This window comes from Columba livia, chromosome 13 (assembly GCF_036013475.1).
Source record: "Columba livia isolate bColLiv1 breed racing homer chromosome 13, bColLiv1.pat.W.v2, whole genome shotgun sequence".
In the NCBI taxonomy this organism is placed as follows: Eukaryota; Metazoa; Chordata; class Aves; order Columbiformes; family Columbidae; genus Columba; species Columba livia.
The window spans coordinates 16,650,853-16,669,517 of NC_088614.1; the positions used below are offsets into that span (position 1 = coordinate 16,650,853).

At 41.8% G+C, this 18,665-nt stretch overlaps 2 protein-coding genes across 4 annotated transcripts; both read right to left on the reverse strand.

Annotated features, from left to right (window-relative positions):
• Window positions 1–725: 725 nt before the first annotated feature.
• On the reverse strand, window positions 726–6,403 carry PDCD2L (programmed cell death 2 like). The gene is made up of 7 exons (XM_065028457.1): window positions 6,241–6,403; window positions 5,999–6,162; window positions 5,843–5,912; window positions 4,383–4,786; window positions 3,183–3,296; window positions 1,409–1,557; window positions 726–874 (listed from the first exon to the last, which is right to left on the reverse strand). The coding sequence occupies exons 1-7, from the start codon at window positions 6,352–6,354 to the stop codon at window positions 744–746; spliced, it is 1,146 nt and encodes a 381-aa protein (XP_064884529.1). The 5' UTR covers window positions 6,355–6,403; the 3' UTR covers window positions 726–743.
• A 2,078-nt stretch (window positions 6,404–8,481) lies between these two features.
• LOC102095920 (fatty acyl-CoA hydrolase precursor, medium chain) lies at window positions 8,482–17,588 on the reverse strand. 3 transcript variants are annotated; one of them, XM_065028450.1, is made up of 13 exons: window positions 17,525–17,588; window positions 14,586–14,790; window positions 13,603–13,744; window positions 13,035–13,168; window positions 12,655–12,808; window positions 12,400–12,501; window positions 12,006–12,110; window positions 11,348–11,488; window positions 11,181–11,267; window positions 10,069–10,216; window positions 9,775–9,906; window positions 9,390–9,462; window positions 8,482–9,238 (listed from the first exon to the last, which is right to left on the reverse strand). In XM_065028450.1, coding segments are annotated over exons 2-13 (1,395 nt in total). In that variant the 5' UTR covers window positions 14,588–14,790; window positions 17,525–17,588; the 3' UTR covers window positions 8,482–9,063. The 3 variants fall into 3 exon arrangements, with proteins under 3 accessions (XP_064884522.1, XP_005514498.2, XP_005514500.2); XM_005514441.4 differs by lacking the exon at window positions 17,525–17,588 and adding an exon at window positions 15,536–15,692; XM_005514443.4 differs by lacking the exons at window positions 9,775–9,906; window positions 17,525–17,588 and adding an exon at window positions 15,536–15,692.
• Between the last annotated feature and the right edge of the window lie 1,077 nt (window positions 17,589–18,665).

Genomic DNA, 18,665 nt, shown 5'->3' on the forward strand with positions numbered 1-18,665 from the left:
TTAACGCACATTTTTGTGCATTAATTTATACTGCAGCGTTAAAACTGTGCAAAAAGCTTTAAGGACAGTTACTTAAATTACTCATCCATTAAGGCAATTAAAATACTGCAATTTAGACTAAACCAACAGGGAAGTCCACAGAAGAATTTAAACTGTTTTAACGAAAGCAGCACATTAGCCTGAGAGTACTAGACTGGGGTAACAAGACAGGTGCTGCACCCACCCCAGCGTTCTGTATCTGCCAGAACAAAAGCACCAAGAAAACCCTCCACCTGTTCCCCAACCACAGCAAAGTGACTGTCTGAACTCATTAAACCATGCAGGTGGAACTTATCCATCATTTCCAATCTGTGATCCAAACAAAGCAGATCTGTTTTTTAAAACTCAAGCTTACATTAAGTTCTTTGCTGCAAAACCTGCATCCTGGTTGGCTGATGAATCCAACAGTGTAACTAACTACAGTAAGACACCTTTCTCCTTCACTTTCCTCCCCAAATGTAAAGATTAACTAGAATCATGCACCAATCTCTACACTTAAATTTCCACGTGTATTCAATGTATGTGAGCTCTCTGTCACCACTTTGCAGGCATCCTAATGTATACTTCAGTCAGTTATTCTTGGAAATAAGCACCATTAATTTCATTTGTCACCACATCTGAGAAAAATTCTGTTGCATAATTCCACACTTTCACCCGTAGTAAAGAAACCCAACAGACTTTCCATCTATGCAGAGAAATACAATTTATTTAAATAGTCTCTGATCTGGGTCTTCTTGTACAAAAATAAATTCTTCAAGAGGGGTTTGATGATCTGTTGGCCAACAGCTTCTCTCACAAGTGTAAACTATAGCAGTTCCAAATTCCACTGAGAGACCTAAAAGCCAAGCAATAAAGAAAGGTATGTAAAGGTATGAAAAAACCAGAATCAGGAGCTCTTGCTTATTGCTATACTTCAATCTTCACCAATTCAGAAAGTATTTTTCATGTTCAGCCTCCTATGTACATAGCACTTTCTAATTTTCAAGATGTTAAAGCAAGCTAACTCTGAATTTTCAAAGAGTTTCTTAAGTGTCTGCAATCTTATCTGACAATATTTATTATTTTCCAAAGCCTCATTTAAGAGGCAGTAAAGACAAAATACTCCCAAGGTCACAGAATTATCTATGTGGCTGTCCTAAAAGTTCACTAGTGAGTAAATGGCAACCATAGAGTCTCCATAAACCAGACTTATCTCTTTTGCCTAGTGAATCTATAATGGGAACAGAGTGGATTCTCTACAAGATGATCGCTGCAGTTAAGCACATCAGTGTGCGTGGTTACCAGGAAACAATCCAAATGGCAGTTCCCTAAACATTACCAAGAAGGTGACTATTTCTAGTATTCATTCAGCTTAGTCAAAGGTCAAGACCTGAGTCGCTCTGGAGCATGGTGACCAGTGCCGGCATGAGTTGAAATTCAAATATCCTGTTGCTTCCACAGTTACCGCAGGCTGGAACCCCTTTGTTAATGTTGGCTGGAGGACTTGTTATAAATAAAGGCTGGCCACCCCAAGAGTATCTAGGAGAAGAAAGAAAGAAAAAAAAGCAATTATTTCTGTTTTGTATTTAAATTTCAGAGGAAAACTTACATGTTGGTAACAGTGGTTAGGATTCTCTGAAACCTCTGAACTTGCTTGCAATAGAACACATTGTTATGAGCCAGAATCCTTGACTAAGCTTCAGACGAGTCATTAAACAAAGCCTAAAGATGAGGAAGGAGAAATACTTGGAAGCTCAACACTTCAAAAACTTCAGGAAAGAGCTGGATTTAAAGGAGACAAATGCTTTGAATTGAGAACTCCAAAATATGCCGTACCTGACTCAATTAATAAAGCAAACTACACTTTCCTGAAAAGCTGATTCCTAGCCAGTGGCAGTTAAAGACAGTCAACACAGAACAGGTCTCAAACCCACTGTAGTTATGCCACAGAACGCATGTTTTATTTATAAGAGTTATCATGGCTTCACAACGACCAGAAAAACAAGATCGAAGGTGGTTTCCACTGAATGCCAAGCACGGGATTCAGTGCTGAAAGCTCAACAGAGACCTGGCAGCCCAGGAGAAATGGGGGTTTAATAGGCACACTCGTGATACCCGTGAAGGGGAAAGGGGGGGCTACATAAAGTTTGTAACTAGTGACAGTCATCGGGATCATCAGACATGACAGTTTAGAAGAATGGAAAATTCAAAGAGCATAATACTGCAAAGTGATAAATCCAGTGGAAAAAAAGCTGTCTGAAAATGTTACTTGCACTCTGCATTAGTACATTTTCTGTATAAACTTTGATAGAGATCTAATGAAAGTTTCTAATGTTTCTTCTGTGTATCCGGCCCCTCAGACTTTACCTCCTCATCAAAAAAGTACCAATTAGTCCGACCTGGTTCTGGAAAGTTGATAAACAAAGTTCCTGTCACTACGCTGAGACAGCCTGAGCAGATGGGCTGCACTGGGCTCTGGAACAAAGCAGTCAAAAACTGACACTTTGTATGATCCACGAACACCAGGTGTATTATCTGGTACTATGAATAATTCACGATCTGAACTCTTTGTTATACTTTCATTCAGAATTAACTCTTCTTTTGGGAAAGTGGCTGCTCTGAGGTTAAATCTGCTTTTGTTCTAGAAAAAGCAACACATTTACAAGAACTGAAGACTGCAGGGTCCCAAGAGGCAATCACAGTAAGCGGCAGAAGAACTTGGGCTTTGAAGTGAGTAATTTCTTACTTCAGTAACATCTCAAGGACTGAGACATTAACAATCAGAACAAGGTTACACAACAGCATGCAGCTGTGTATTATATTTCCACCTCAAAACTGTCTCGTGCAAACCACTACACCTGGATTTCAGTACGTGCTCAAAGACAGTCTGGGTCTGTTCTCATCAGGTCTCAAGTCGAAGAAAATCTCCCATAGCCAGATTTGGGGTCTCTGATCCTGCTCTGCTTCTCATCTACTTATACTTTGTATAAAAAAGCCCAACCAGGGACTCTAGTCTGACCACACAGGCATGGAAAGGGCCCTCCTGTAAAATTTTTTATTAAGAAATAAAAACATATATATATTTCCAAGGAAACAGTTTATTTTGATGTACTGGCAATCTCTGAGATTTGTATCTCCCTTTTACAACCAGATGATCAACATACCTTAGAATCTGTTCATGACACACAGATATTCTTTTCATAAATTTATGGAACGTGTGGTCCCTGCTTTTGACCTGACTCTTCTCATACTTTTCATTATCACCCTCATTGGCAAAACTATAAGAAAACAAGAAAAGAAACAAAATTTCCAGTAAGGTTTTCAGTATGACAGGCATGCTTTAAGAAAGCAATAGTTACTATACACTCGCATTGATTTATACTAAGTACACTACAAAAACTATACAGCTTAAATTAAGAGGCAATTCCTGTTAGAAGTTGCAAGCGAACATTTTGCTTCTAGTTCTCCAGTTTCTGGTGGCTTACAATTAGTAACCGTGTTTCAAACTAGCACAGGAGATTCAAATCCATCAAATAGCTGCTTGTTCCTTAAAAAAAAAACCCTTACCTTTAGCAACTTCTCAGAACTTTTCCTAATTTTTGAATTACAATGTTGTCTTTTAAAATGTTGAATTAAGTGTAAAGTTCTGATTCTATAAAGGTCAACAAAACTCAACAAGACCACCACTACTGAAAGGAAAGGTTGCAGATTCTGCAATTGACAGTAGCTTTAGTTATGAAAAAATTCAATGTTGTCCACAATTCAGAAGAAGTCACTGTACATGTTAATATAATCAAAAGAGAAATGGTCTGGATACAAGTGCTGACCATGATCACCTAAATTCATACTGAAAATATTTTCAGTAACTACGCTCAAAAGTTGTTTTTCAGAAAACCTTTATGAAATCCTTGGGAGTCTTACCATGATCCCAGTCTCTAAGCCAAAATCCTTAAGTACCTAAACTCTTAAAAATGCAACTGGAATACAAGAAAACCTTTAGCTTTGCAAAGAAGCTAAAAAAAAAAAAAAGACGACTCGTACGTCTTTTAGCATAAGATATTGGTTAAACCACACGGGTTTGGTTTCAGAGATTGATGGGCCACTGCTCTATCTGGAGCGCAAGCACATTCCAGCCACTCAGTCACTCAGAAATAGATACATCTCTGAATAACTCAAAATTTGACAGAACTGGGTGCATCATTATATTCTTCCAGCAAAGTACTACACATCAATGACTCCTGAATGAGCCGGTTACAAACAAAAAGCATTCAGATTTAGCGAGAGTCAGATTTAGATGACCAGTCAGCATACAGGAAACTACGTAATCTCTTCAGTTTCAGCACGAAATCCAGACCTGTTCTCACCTTTCTGACATCAGCTGTTGCAAATCAACACCCTCTCTCTGCTGATACTCCTTCAACAGCTGATCTGCATGCTCTGTATCAAGGCAACCAGTGTAGTCTTCTTCATCCACAACACTAATGTAAAAGGGCTGGAACACAGGAGCTGGACTAGACGTTTCTGTTACCATTGCCTCGCTGGCTGGAGGATGGGTGTGCAGGGAACCTGACGTGTCCATGGCTTCAGACAAGCAAAGCTGTTGGAACTGGGATGCACACTCCACCTCTCTGGACGAGGAGCTGCTCACAGCTTCATTCAAGCCCAGCAGCTGAAGGGAGGAGCACGCAGGAGATTCTGCTCCATCACAGACTCCCCAGTCATCTGCTTCATCACACCAATCCTTTGCAGTAAAGTTTGGTTCTTGTTTCTGAGAATGAAAGGGGGGGAAAAAAAAAAGGAAAAAGCACACTGTGAGGATCTGCCACCCCAATGCACTTCAAATACAGTTTCCTAACAGATAAGAAAACAAAAACCTTAACCTAATGCTTAGTGTTGTTTCACCAACTCTCTTTACAGCGGTCGTTACCATCTTACCCATGTTCATTTTTCACAGCAGCACAGTTATGGCAAAAAGCATCTCGCACTGGAGATACAGAACAAGAATTCATGGGCTTTTTGCAAGGTCACTGTACATGGTGCTGCCGTACCCCAGCTGCTGGCACGACCACTGACAGCTTGTTTGGGCACATTTATCTGAAGCAGTTACTGCACCACAGGTAAGCCCAATGGGCAGAATATGGAGGAAAATAACAACAACAACAATAATGATAATACCATCATTTTGTCAGAGTACAAGCTCATTTACCACAGACTAAAATTGCATACTGCAAACAGACCAGCTGAATAAGTACTTTCTGCCTGTCACCACTACTTTGATAGCCATCTTCCTCTTTCAGTCTTCTTAACCCAAGATGCACTTTTTCTTCAAAGCAAAAATACCAGAAGATTACTAACCGTAACTGAGTCAGATTAATTGAAATCAATGATAAAATTAAAAAAAAAAACTATTTAAGTTAGAAAATAAGTAAAACATCTTAAAGACCCAAACCTAAACAGTATAGCACAATCATTTAAAGTTGAAAAAGAATGTTTAGGTAGCTCAAGTAATTAAATATCGGTTTTGACCACACAGTGGGACTGCAATCTTTGTTTTAAAACAAGCCTGACGTAGAACACAAACACGTAGTTAACCTTCTCTTACATAACTTGTAGTACTCATGGTGCCAAACATTCCATGACCATGACTTCTCCACACGACTCAGAACCAGCACCGAGCACAGCTTCCTGAGAATGGCCGTGGCTACCTACACAAGTATCTACAAGTGCCAATCTCACCCAACTCAACTGCATTATTTTAAAACTTCTGCAATCCCACGCACTAAAACGAAGGTCAGAGCCCAAGAAGGCAGTTTGCCCGCTGTACCTGTTTCACGCCGCAATCTTGCGTTTCCCGTTGTTGTGCCTGCAAGCACTGGGAGCGCAGCACCTTCCAGCTGTGACAGCCGTGGGGAAGCGGGGACAAGTGAGGCACAGCGCAGCGGCCGCGGTTCCCGCCAGGACCCCCGCGCCCCGCGCTCACCTGTGGGGTTCTCCCCAGCAGCCCTTCCAGGCGCAGGCGAACACGTTGGCCAGGCGGTGGAAGGGGGACCCGTCCAGCGGGCAGTACACCTGCACCAGGTGCGCCAGCGCCCTCCCGCACACCCCGCAGCGGGGACAGCCCGGCCGCACGGCGGGCACCCAGTCCTGAAAGAACAACAGCACCACACCGCTGGAGCGGCTCCGAGGGCCCCGCCACCCTCCCCCCGCCAGCCCCGGCCGTACCGCGGAGCCGCCCAGCTTGTTGGTGGCCCAGGGGGGGCCCTGCCCGCCGCCTCGGCACGGACCCGCCATGGCAGCGTCTCGCAGCCCCAGCAGCACGGGCGGCCCGGCCGCCATGGCAGCGCCACCCCCACCGCGCTACGGCGGCCGCCAGCGGACACACCACACCCAGCCCCGGTCGTTGCTGGGCGCGCGCGGGCCCGTGGAGCCACGTGTGCCCGGCCTGGAGCGCGGCCCGGGAGGCGGGCGGGCGGAAGGACCCGGGGGAGCCGCTCGAGTCACAGAGTCACAGAATGTCAGGGGTTGAAAGGACCTGGAAAGCTCATGCAGTGCAATCCCCCCATGGAGCAGGAACACCCAGATGAGGTTACACAGGAAGGTGTCCAGGCGGGTTGGAATGTCTGCAGAGAAGGAGACTCCACAACCCCCCTGGGCAGCCTGGGCCAGGCTCTGCCACCCTCACCGTGAAGAAGTTTCTTCTCAAATTTAAATGAAACCTCCTGTGTTCCAGTTTGCACCCATGACCCCTTGTCCTATCATTGATTGTCACCGAGAAGAGCCTGGCTCCATCCTCCTGACACTCACCCTTTATGTATTTATGAACATTAATGAGGTCACCCCTCAGTCTCCTTAAGCTAAAGAGCCCCAGCTCCCTCAGCCTTTCCTCAGACAGGAGATGCTCCACTCCCTTCAGCATCTTTGTGACTCGTGCAGCTCTGTTTGGGAACCAGGTGGGAACCAACAACAGCCACACAGCGACTCTGCATCTGCACCGATGTGGGGCAAGAACGGGTTCAGCTAATGAGGGAGAGGAAGGAGCCTGGGTCCGCCACGCCACAGGAGTACCGACATCGCTGATGGGCCCAGAAGTGTTAGTACCTCAGTATGATCAACTACATATACTGCTAAGAATCTCTTCAAATATAAACATGACTTAACAACAACCAAACCATCAGTGTATTATCAGCATTCTTCTACTTCAAAATCCAAATCACGGCACTGTATCAGCTACTAGGAAGAAAATGATCCCAGCCCAAATCAGGAAAAGTGCCCAGAGCACACACTGGTATTTAATGTATATGCACTTTTACCTCGTGTCAAACTGGGTGTCTATACCCAGTAACCATTAGTAGTAAAGCTATAAAATAAAATGCACTTTGGAGCACAATGTAGGAATCTGCCACTTAACCTACATGTTGTGGTCCCAGTATTATTCCTTTCTCAGCTGTTTCAGATCATACCAGTTTTTATATTTGGACTTTCAAAGCACACAGATGGACAGAATGCTGCTTCTTACACAGTCTGAAACCACTTTGTTGTCATATGTGCCTAATAAAATAATGGGCTTCACTTTTCCACAGAACTTAAACCTATGATCATGTGTTCAAAAACACATGGGATTTTTTTTCTGTCTTGTTTGAGGTATTGGTTTCTGGACATACAAGAACAGAAACACTAATTCAACAAGCAAACCAATAATGGATTTATAGGTTCCTTCAGATCAAAACAGAGGAAGGAATAAAATGCCCAGTGTGCCCCATGCGCTACATTAAGAAATGTGTGACAGAACTAGCAGGATCCTTGAACACTGTTGCTACAATTAACTGTTGCTACAATTAGCCGTTCCTTAATGATGCGTTTTTGCAAGTAATGGTAACAACGAGTGGTTTTTGCAAGTTATAAAAAATAAGCACAAAGGGGAAAGCCAGGCAGAGGCTCAGTATAGATCCCACTGTTTGAGGTCCACTCATGTGTGAAAGCCCTGGTGAGCCCTGAAGTGAGGAGGAGGGGGAAGAGGAAAAAGAAGAAGGAGAAGAAGAAGAGGAAGAAGATGACGACATCCTCAGGAAATCAACACCCACAGGCAGGAACTGTGACAGCCCCTCTGGGAAGAGCTGCCACAGACTGTGAGATGCTGCAGGAGGCGAGAGGGGCAGCTCAACACCAGCAAGGGGGTAGTTAGAGCTTATTTATTGGTGTTTGCTTATTGTTACAAGTAGACTTCTAATAGATTCTTGGGGGCTTACATTGTGTGTTCCTTTGTGCCTGGCAAGTGAATCTTGCTTGTCACATAACTTTGCAAAAAGCCGACTCCACTACTTGTGCGCCCTGACGCTGGAAAATTCACATCTGAATTCAACCCTTTGGGTTGAAGAAATAAACTGGGCACATTTCTGGCTTATTGGATATGATCTATCCTCTTGGAATTAGCCTGTATCTGTTAAGTGAAACTAAAGGAAGCTCTAAAAAGTCAAAGCAACATTTATTTACAACAGCTGACAAAACAACAAAACAAGTAGAAATCTTCTGTCCTCATTTGTGAGATGTCAAGCTGATCTCACAGAGGTTTTTGGGTGGATGCTCTGCTCCCTACAAGCTATTTCGAATTAAAGAAAGTGGAAAGACCCCATAAAAATAACACCTGGCCATTCACTTCTGCAGGAAGAGGGGAATAAGCATATAGCATCTTATGACACTTCTGATACTTTTCTGTATGGATAATTTATTACAGATTTCAATAGATTTGCCAATTCCCACCTCATTCCCCCCTCTCACAGGAGCACTATGAAGTTTTGATATCCACTGATGAGATACCATGGTCTTTTTCAGCCTAAAAGATTATTTTCTCCTTGCTTCATTAAATAGTGATTCTTAGTCCTGCAAACACTCCAAATTTCCCTTGATTCTCTCCTTCCACTGTGATCATGACAACAGATTACATAATAAGGACTCAGAAGGTGATTATTAAACTCTGCATCCTGACAAAATAATATTTTTTTTTACTTTACTTTGAGACTTAAAAGCAAACTGTACCTTCCACGACTCTTATAAATCACTGTGTTCCCTCCTTTCATCCACCATTTCTTTTAAGAGCTGTGTCCAAAACTCCATTTTGCGTTCTTTCAGTTTCTTTGATGCCCTTTGCATGAGGTCTATTTCCAGGTACCCTTCATCCAGATCGTACTGAGGCCAATGGACCAATCCTTCTCCGTTGGGATTTCTGGAAATAATGTAATGAACAGTTAGCTTTTCGTGTACCTGTCACTTGTGCTCTGACTGCCAAATTCTTAGGAACCAGCTTGTAAGTATTGCCGCTATGGTTCAGGCGGCACAGACAAAACTTGAGCTGTAATTAGCATTACAATTCTCACCCATTTCTAGCAAAGTTAGTCCAGTATCTCATAACACTTCTGCTAAGCTTATTTTCTTCTTCTGTAGCATTCCCTGCAAAGTGAGACATAATATGGCACCGTTAAAAACTAAATAATCAAAAAAGAAGCAGCTCTATCAATTCCAATAGACTGTAATCGGTTCTATTTGTCCCTCTGAGCTACAGGAGTTTTAGCCGGTAGAGCTCTAGGAGAGAAGTGCAGATGGATGATTTCATGGAAAGTAACTACTGCTAAAGACAGAAAATGCTTATGTTGATTTCAATGATTCTAAGAGAGAAAGTCTATTCTAAAAGCCACTCCTGTAAGTAGAATTAATAATAAGGATGTTTTAAAAGGACCACTTTAGTAAGCATGGATACGTTACCAGCTAAGAATGGCTTTCCAAACACAAAGGCAATCTCATCTGTATGATCTGCTTTTACAAACTCTGGTACAACCCCTGTCGCTGAACTGGGTCGATGCTGAAACTCATAAAAGTAGACTGGGTTGCCAGCATCTGGTAGAAAATGTACAGAAGAGTGTTAGTTTGAGAGCTGAAACTACCTGCCGTCCAAGAGGATAAACTTTGATTACAAGCTATTTTGATAAAATGAAAACACAAGCAGTGTCCATAATCACACCTCAGGGTGGAACTCTACATTTCTCCTAAGAGACTCACCTCTGTGGTGTCTGGCCACTTCAATGGATGGAAAAACAAACCAAGCATCTGCAACTGCATCAAGAAAACCATCTCGCACCTGAATACGGTTTGCTGCATTCCCTATGTATTCATTGTATACTCGATCAACAACTTCAGAAGTAACACCCTGAAATGAACAACAAAAATATAACAGTGATGAATATTATCAAGAGTAACAGCACTGAGTGTGTCACCTGCACATCCCTGGCTAAACAAACCCCAACCATTACCTTCTTTCAGAAACATCCTCAGCTGTGCAGAGTGTGGCTCAGAGCTCAGATTGGGGAATTATATGAGTGACTGGATAGAAATGTTCTCATGGAAAAAGGGGTTTGCAACAACTAAAGACCAAACTTCTTTAAATAAACATCAGTCAGTGATGCTGATACATAGATACGGCAGTCTGTTCTCACTACTGTGGAAATAACCCTCATAAGAGAAAAGGAATCCTGTTGGATTCCATAAAATTCACTTGTTTGTAGAAGGCCATAATTTTTGTCCTTTCAGAACAAGCTGTGTCTCTGCATTTCTAGGTTCATGATGGATGTCTGTGACACTGAATGATCCCTTGCAAATGCTGGCCGTGCTCATGAAGTCCTTTATTCTTCCATAAGGAACCAGAAGGCTAAGAGGTTTGTAAATTACAGCGAAGCAAAACCTCCAGACAGCTAAACATGGGTCTCTCAATGCCATCTTAAACATCTCACGTTCTCCTGTCTGGATACCTACTGCTTCAGAACAGCATGTTCTATAGGGCTTGAGTCACACCTGCTGTTATCATGCGTACATTGGATAACCTAGGGAATCTAAAATGTCACAAGATATCTGTGTTTAGGTACCTGAATCACTCCCAGATTTCCACAGAACTCGTTTTAAGAGAGAAGGGCATTTAAGATAGAAATTTAAAGTGTATTTTCAGTCATTAGTGGCAACAGGGACACAGTATCTGCTGCCTGATACCGGCCTGTAGTAGGAAGCTGCCAAACGGAATCAAGTTTACCTCTAGAATATACCCCATATATAGAATACACAAACATAGAACCAGAGCAGTGAAAAAGCAGCACTGGGTTGTTCTGAAAATAGTCTTTTACCTTAATACTCGTTGCTAAGAGGCCCTGTAAAAGTTGACGTGCAACATCTTCATCCAGACCATCTGTATACGCAGAAACTTGCATTAACTGCATGATACAGAGAATCATATTTATTAGAAAGACATTAACAAAATGATATATTAATATTGACATTATAAATCTCTCACCTTAGGAAGCAGCCACCCAAATTCATAGTTATTTATTCCTATTATATATGGGACTGGATGGATCTGTTTTTCAGATAGTAATTGCTGGGGACTCTTTGGAAGAAATACCCCATCTGCACATGTTTTGGTGTACAGGGAAGCCTGGAGAGACAAACAAACAAACAAAGAAACGCCAGCTTCCTTGGAACAGAAATTTTGACTCCAGAAAGATTTTTCAGATTTGTACTGCAGTTCCAAAGCAAAACAAAAAGCAGCAAGAAAAAAGATAGGAAGAAACATATTCAAGACATCATTACATGTTCTCTACAGATTTTCTACACCAGGCAGAAGATTCTGTGATGATCAGCATTATATTTTTAATGTGTGGGAAACACATGTGATGATGTTCAATTTACATATCTTCTTAATTAGTTCAATGCTATTATCATTTATGAAGCAGTAGTGGAAAAACTAACTTCTGTGTTGAAACTGGAGAGGAGCATAGAAGCCAGCACTGTGACAGGAATTTTAAAGTAGAATATAATATATTATATTAATTAATTTTCAGGTGCTCCAGGAGACACTGTGACATGTACACAATCTTTTCCTTCCCCTGGCATACTCTGTTAGGATTAAATTAGAAAAGCCATTTAAATGCAGTAAGTATAATTTCACCTACCAGTTTTTGTGCTATTTGTACTATCTCTTCTTCTGTTTTTTCCCTTAAGCATTCAACAATTGCAGCTGAACTGTTTTTTTCACAGTCAGAGGCAGCAGCAACTCTCTGAAATCAAGGAAAACACTCACTTTTCATCTGCTCCCTATAGAAGACTTCTTCTCTGCCTTCATTCTTCGCTTCCTTACTCTTTTGCTTTCAGACTTGTCTGAATACTTGAGTATTTGAAAAGCAAAACATAATTAAACACATAATTTGCACAAAGAAATTATTTAATAACTGTGGTTCTAGTTTCACAAGAAAAAAGAAAAAGCACTGTTTCTACATTTTGGGATAACCTGTTCAAGACATGCAAAACTGAGAGGAAAAATAATCAAAATTACCACAAAATACCCACTTTTGCTTCCTCTTCAGGCTGGTCAGTGAACAAAAGCCTGCTTGCAGTACCACTCTCTGAAATGGCTTTATGGAACAAACCCTTTGCCAGGGGAGATAAGACCTATAACAAAGCAAGAACAAGCATGACAAGCATTCTGTTCTGACCACTGACTTAGCATTCACATAAGGCTTCAAGCATTGCAAGCATCATTAACATGTGTGGTGGTATTTTTTTCCCTTAAGTAATTCAAATTCATTATTACTGTGAACTTACAAGAGCAGAAACACTGATTCCTCCTGCAGATTCTCCAGCGATAGTGACGGATCCTGGATCTCCTCCGAAATATCTGATATTTTCCTGAATCCACTGAAGAGCTGCTACTTGATCCAAATGCCCCCAGTTACCTGGCGCGTGCTTATCACCAGTGCTGCAGAGAAGAGATTTGTTTCAATGCTCAGTGCAAGGAGAAAGGCAGAGAAAAATATAATCTGTGCTATAAGAAATCAGCTGTAAATTGTTCCCAACTGCTGCATATGTAATTAAGAAACATATAGTCTCTTTGCATAAGCAAGTGTCCTGCACGTCTCATCACAGAGGCTTTGCACACGTCATTGTGGAAATCACTGAGCAAAAACCGAGATAAAATATCTTACCTAAAATATCCAAGAATACCTAATCTGTACTGAATTGTTACCACCACCACATTGTCAAAGGCCGCTAATGCTGAACCATCATAGGATGAACCTGCTCCGAAAAATAATCCACCTCCATGGATCCACACAAAGACCTGGGAAGACAAAACCAGAGACAACCCAGCACGGATAAGAGCTCCCAGTGATAAAAATTAAATATAAACCAAAATACCTTATTTTGTGCTGTTTCACTCCTGACTCTTTCAGATTACATTTCACAAGTCGTAGAAGTTTTCAAATATGAGGCCTGCAGTCTCACAAAATTGCATTGGTTTAAATACTTACATTATACCAGTGCCCTATGACATTTCACAGAGTATTTAGAGGAAATCAAACATTACCTACTAAAATGGCAATACAATTTAACTTTAAAATAGGATTTTGTGTATCTTTTAAACCTCAGGAAATATTTACTGGGGCAAAGTGTGTAACTTGATCATCAAACTGCACCTTTAAGTCTGCAGATAGTACAGCTTGTAGGTTTGCTGAACAATAATTGTGCTAGAGGTTTTATAATAGTTTTGCTTACAGGCAGCTCCTGTTTTTCTGTAGCAACGGGTGTATACACGTTTAGGTATAAGCAATCTTCAGCCATTTGGAGATGAACTTTTTCTTTTCTATTAGTAATAATATCTGAAAACCAATCTCCTGTTGCTTTATCCTGTAGACACCTGAATAAATGAAAAAATAACAAGTAACAGAGATAACTAAAACCTCAAAGCTATGAAGTGCAGCTTTTTTGTACTACCACAATAAAGTGCTAACCAGAAACCAGTCTCTAGTAGATTTCCAGATTGTTTGCAACAGAAAACATATATCTTTGTAACCTTTAGTATGTTTTATTCCTTTGAGTTCACATTAAGGAGATCTGTAAAAATCTATGGCAGTACACAGTGACATGCAGATATAACATTGTGTGTTTTGAAATATTACAGAAATATACCTGCAAATACCTGTGGCTATAAATTCCTTCAGTAAAAATGCAAGTTAACTATTTTGCATCTTCAATAGCTTTTTATATTGTAATGGTGGTTCTCAGGCTTGAGGCACTAAAAAAGGGCAGTAGCACAAATGCAGTAGGAATTTACAACATAGACTAGAAATGCTCTGCAGTGCTTATGTGTCCTATTAAGCATGTGACTCATTCTGCAATTTTTTCTTCTAACATTTTATTCAAAAAATTCCTCAGCTTCTTTCTCTTTCTGCTCCAAAGCTACACAGTTCTTATACATTGCTAAGCAATGACCAAACGCTCCAAAACATGAACATCATTAGCAAAGTGCTGGTCCACATTAGTTTTCCACTAATGCCCATCAGATAAGAGCTTTTCATAAAAAGAGCAGCTTATAGAGATATCTTTAGAAATGCATTCATTGTAACAGCCGCAGGTGGCAACGAGATGGCAGCAAGGAATGTATCTTTGTGGCCTGTGATTTCCCTACACATCAGTGTCCTGGACTTGCATACCATGTACGAGTCTTACAAAGATCCCTGGCTTTGTTGTTGTCTTACATTGGTGGGTAGGAAGTGGCATCTCTGACTCCCTTCCATGGCTCAGGTGGCTGGGGTTCAGAAAACCTCAGTGGCCCAACTGGCGGCTTAGCAAAAGGAAGCCCCAGGAAGACATTCACACTCCTCTCGGCTGCGTCCACTTTGAAGCGGTACCCTCGGACCCTCCCGTATTTGGTCTCCACTTCTGGTTGCTCTGCATTGTGTCCTGGGGGACGTGAACACAAAGTCACATAATTGGTCTATTTGTAAGTACTTGCCAGATTTCTGAGAGCTTTATCTTCTTAAATATACACTTTTTGTTTCAACAAACTCTAATCAGTATAGCTGACATCATTTCAGCCTTCATTCTGATTATTTTCAATGTATAATCTTCCTCAGGTATATCAGATGAATTGTCTTACTATCCACACACATCAGTAATTGCATGTAGATCTTAACTCTTTTTGATCCACGTTGTCAGTTAAAAGTCCAATCAGGTGCTCTCATTAAGAAAAGGCATTTTCTTTTGAAGAAAAGATCTGTGAACACACAAAATACATTCCAGACCCTTGACAGCATGTGCAGCCGAGAGAAAAAGCTTCTAACATACCTGAAAATGCTCTGCCATATACAAATACTGTTAGCATTTAGGTAACATTTGTTAAACATTAGTGTGAAAGTTCTCTATGTCAAATTACAGACGTGGTGCAGTGGTCTGCACTGCCCCAGCACACAAGATGATGGGACAGGAAGCTGATTTCTCTATTTGCAAAATCAGTCAAATAAGACAAACGAGTGAAAGCAGATCACAACAAGAAACTGAGAATGTTTGCTCTTCAGACATAATTTCTATGCAGCAAGGTCGTTTGCCCAGCTCCTCCGATACAGCTGGGGTTCCCATACGTGAACAAGCTGCCACGGGCTCTGTTTCCTTACAGAAGGCAATAGGTAAAATCCCTTCCCAAGCTCACCGGTAGCTACAAGCGCCGTGACCCTGACGGTCAGAATCAGCGACAGCAGCAACGTGTCCTTTCCAGTTGCCATTTTCAAGCCAGTCACATATTTACCCCCGCAGCCTGTTGCCTTATATATCCTGTTACATGTACGTGTTACGCAAGGCAACCGCTGGTTAGCAAAAGCAATACTCAAGCTGTAACCCAACTGAGCGGGGCAGCCAGAGCAGCTGCCCGGCCCGTGAGCCGCTGTAAAATGCTCTGAAAAGAGTTTTTTCTTCTCACAAAACAATATTTGCTGACAAAAACACTACCAGAAAAATCTCGCTTTTCCTGCAAGGTGGATGCTGCTCCACCTGCCACTCAGTGCTGCGTGTTCAAGGATGTTTGCTTGGTAGCTAATACAAGAGTTAGAGAGTTTCTCAACACTAATGAGATGATTCCTCAGCTTTTGTAGCATGGGAACGATATTAAGGTATTTGGGTGGGAACTGTACATTTGATGCCTCTGAAAATCAGTAGGCTTGTGGTCTTCCGTGTGAACTCACATCTATCGATGTTGCATGACATGAAAAAGAGGGAAGAGAGAGCTGAATAGAAATGAAAGAGATTTTCTGCCATTAGCGTTAGGGCTTGTGTAACTAAGGGCTTGTGTTAGCTCTACGTGAACTTTGGGCTTTGCCTCTTTTTTTTGGCAAGGCTCAGTAGCTCTTCCCCAGAAAGCCTGTTTCACAATTTTATAATGTATCACGAGAATCCTCAGATGTCAAAGGCAGCACAGATTAATTTACTGCTTGCACCTTTGTTTTCACCTGAGTGGGCCATAAAGACCCACAGTCATTAAATTAGTTCAGCACACATAGTATGCACCTAGTAGCCCTGTGCACTAGGACTGTGCTTGTGACCTTTACTCCAGCCTCCCTCAGTGTACCTGCACAGGTGTGCTTTACAGCCCTCGCAGGTAACCCCAGTCAACGTTAACCTGGGCTGCTCAGGGAGCAAAGGGTTGGCAGGTGGCCTCAGGTGTACACAGTCGGTGCACACTGATTACCTCAGGCATTTTCTCTGGTCACCAGGAGGCTCCTGCCCTCTGTACAGAGCTGTGAGTTGCAGCACTATCCTGTAACCAATGCCAACGTACTGTTCCCAGTGTATGGCTGGTGCAGAGTACGCATTGGCAAAGGGGATAACTTGGCAAGTTTGCGCTTCAAACAAGATAATGGGGACGATAAATTCATTGTAGAATTTTTAGGGCTACATAGATGCAGAGGTGTTCACTGTGAGACTTTGTTCCTGTTTTCTGTTGTTTGTTTTTTCTCCATGCAGTGTGGAACAGCAAGAATCCCTGCTTGTGTCGCAGCTTCCATCCCGATGGGCACACACACCTCAGCTCACTTGTGACCTGCGACCTACACGAGTCCTTTGCCACAAAACCAAATGCTGGGCACTCTGCTTGCTGCTCTCTCCTTTTGCTGAAAAAAACTTTAATTCTCTCCATCAGCAATTTATTTTCTATATCCTGATCTTCACCCATTTTACTAAACTCTGTCCTTTCCTATTTGCTTTCCCTTTATTTTTCCCCTTCATTTACTATTCTATTTTCCAAGCCTTACTCTTCAATCCTCCTTTGTTCTACTCACTACTTGTCTTTCAAATACACGATCTGCAAAATCTCTCAGCCCATGTTCCATCCAGATTCCCAAAGAAGCAGCTGCTCTGAAAATGTTACCAGTGCAAAACAGTTTCTGCCAACTCTGCCAATCTCAGTTAAAAGAAGAAAATAAACAAATGGGATTTGAGATCCCTACAGCCTTGCCTGTAGACACTTGGTACGGATCCACAATCATGACCTATACGTGGAAACCCTTACTCTAATGAAATAGACAAACTTGTGGAATCTGTGTTACATATCTGGTAAGTGGAATTCTTGAATCCCATCTGGCATTTAATTTTAAGAGAGAACATCTCTTTGGTATTGAATTTTAAGAGAGAACATGTGGCAGCTTACCCTCAATCAGTGAATAATGCAGAAGTCAGGGAACAATCAAAAATAATCCTGCAATAAGATTATATATGCCTCTTTATACTTCAATGCACTGTTGTTTTTCTTGATTTCAATAGCTGAAAAATAGACACAAGTGTCACGTTTATGGCCCATAATTGCATAAGAGCTCACAATTACATTTTACCTCAAGAGTATATGGTAGTAATGTTGAAAGTCTGCTTTTAAAACAGGCTCAGTTTGTGTTTTTACTCAGCCCCTGGTGAGTGTTCAATGAAGCTGGAATGCACAGAACTTAGATCTAGAGTTTATAAAGCTTTGGCACATGGTAATCTCACGTCGAGATGTCTCTGGGATGGGACTGAGTTTCACAGCTCTCACCCCTAAATAGACAGGAGTAAAATCTTTTGACATTTTCCACTATGATTTATTTTTAGCACTGTGCCTGTGTGTAAGAATCGGTTCCACTGCTCTTCACCGCGTGCACTTACAACATAAGCATATATTCTGTTAAGATACAGACAATGCTGCCTCTTTTAAAAGGAATGGTACAGGAACCAAGTATCTGCAATGAAAATCTATCAAGACTATTTTGAGACTATATTCCCGTCACAAAACATGTTAGCTAAAACAAAGGAGAAGGGACAGATTCTCAGCAGGAATTCCTACTTATCAAAACACCAGTTGTGCTAACAGCCTAACCCGACCTCCCATGGCAACAGAATTTGCGCACAAAGATGTAGGAAATCCCACCCTGTTTCTTCCAATAAAGTAATCCACAAAGAACGATAGCTTGGTAGTTGCTGTAGTACATTATTAGCTATGAACAATCTTGAATTCTTCCAGAGGTACAGCAGGGAGGTGACAAAAAGGGGGAACGAGATGTCCAGTGCCCTGTGGGATCTGTGGAGCTGCATAATGGTGCTGTGAGGCAGCAGTATGGCCAATATGGCTGGGATAGCTGGAGCGGCCTAGGAGCCAGATATAGGAAACAACTGACATAGCAGAGAAAGAAGTTCTGGACAACACTGAAGTGTTCAAGGCTCGTTTTTGGCAGTCCAAGTGCATATCAGCCGGTAAGGGCACTGGAATAATTCTGGTACAACCAAATCTCTCTTCAGTGCTAATACTGAAGGGATGTGACCCA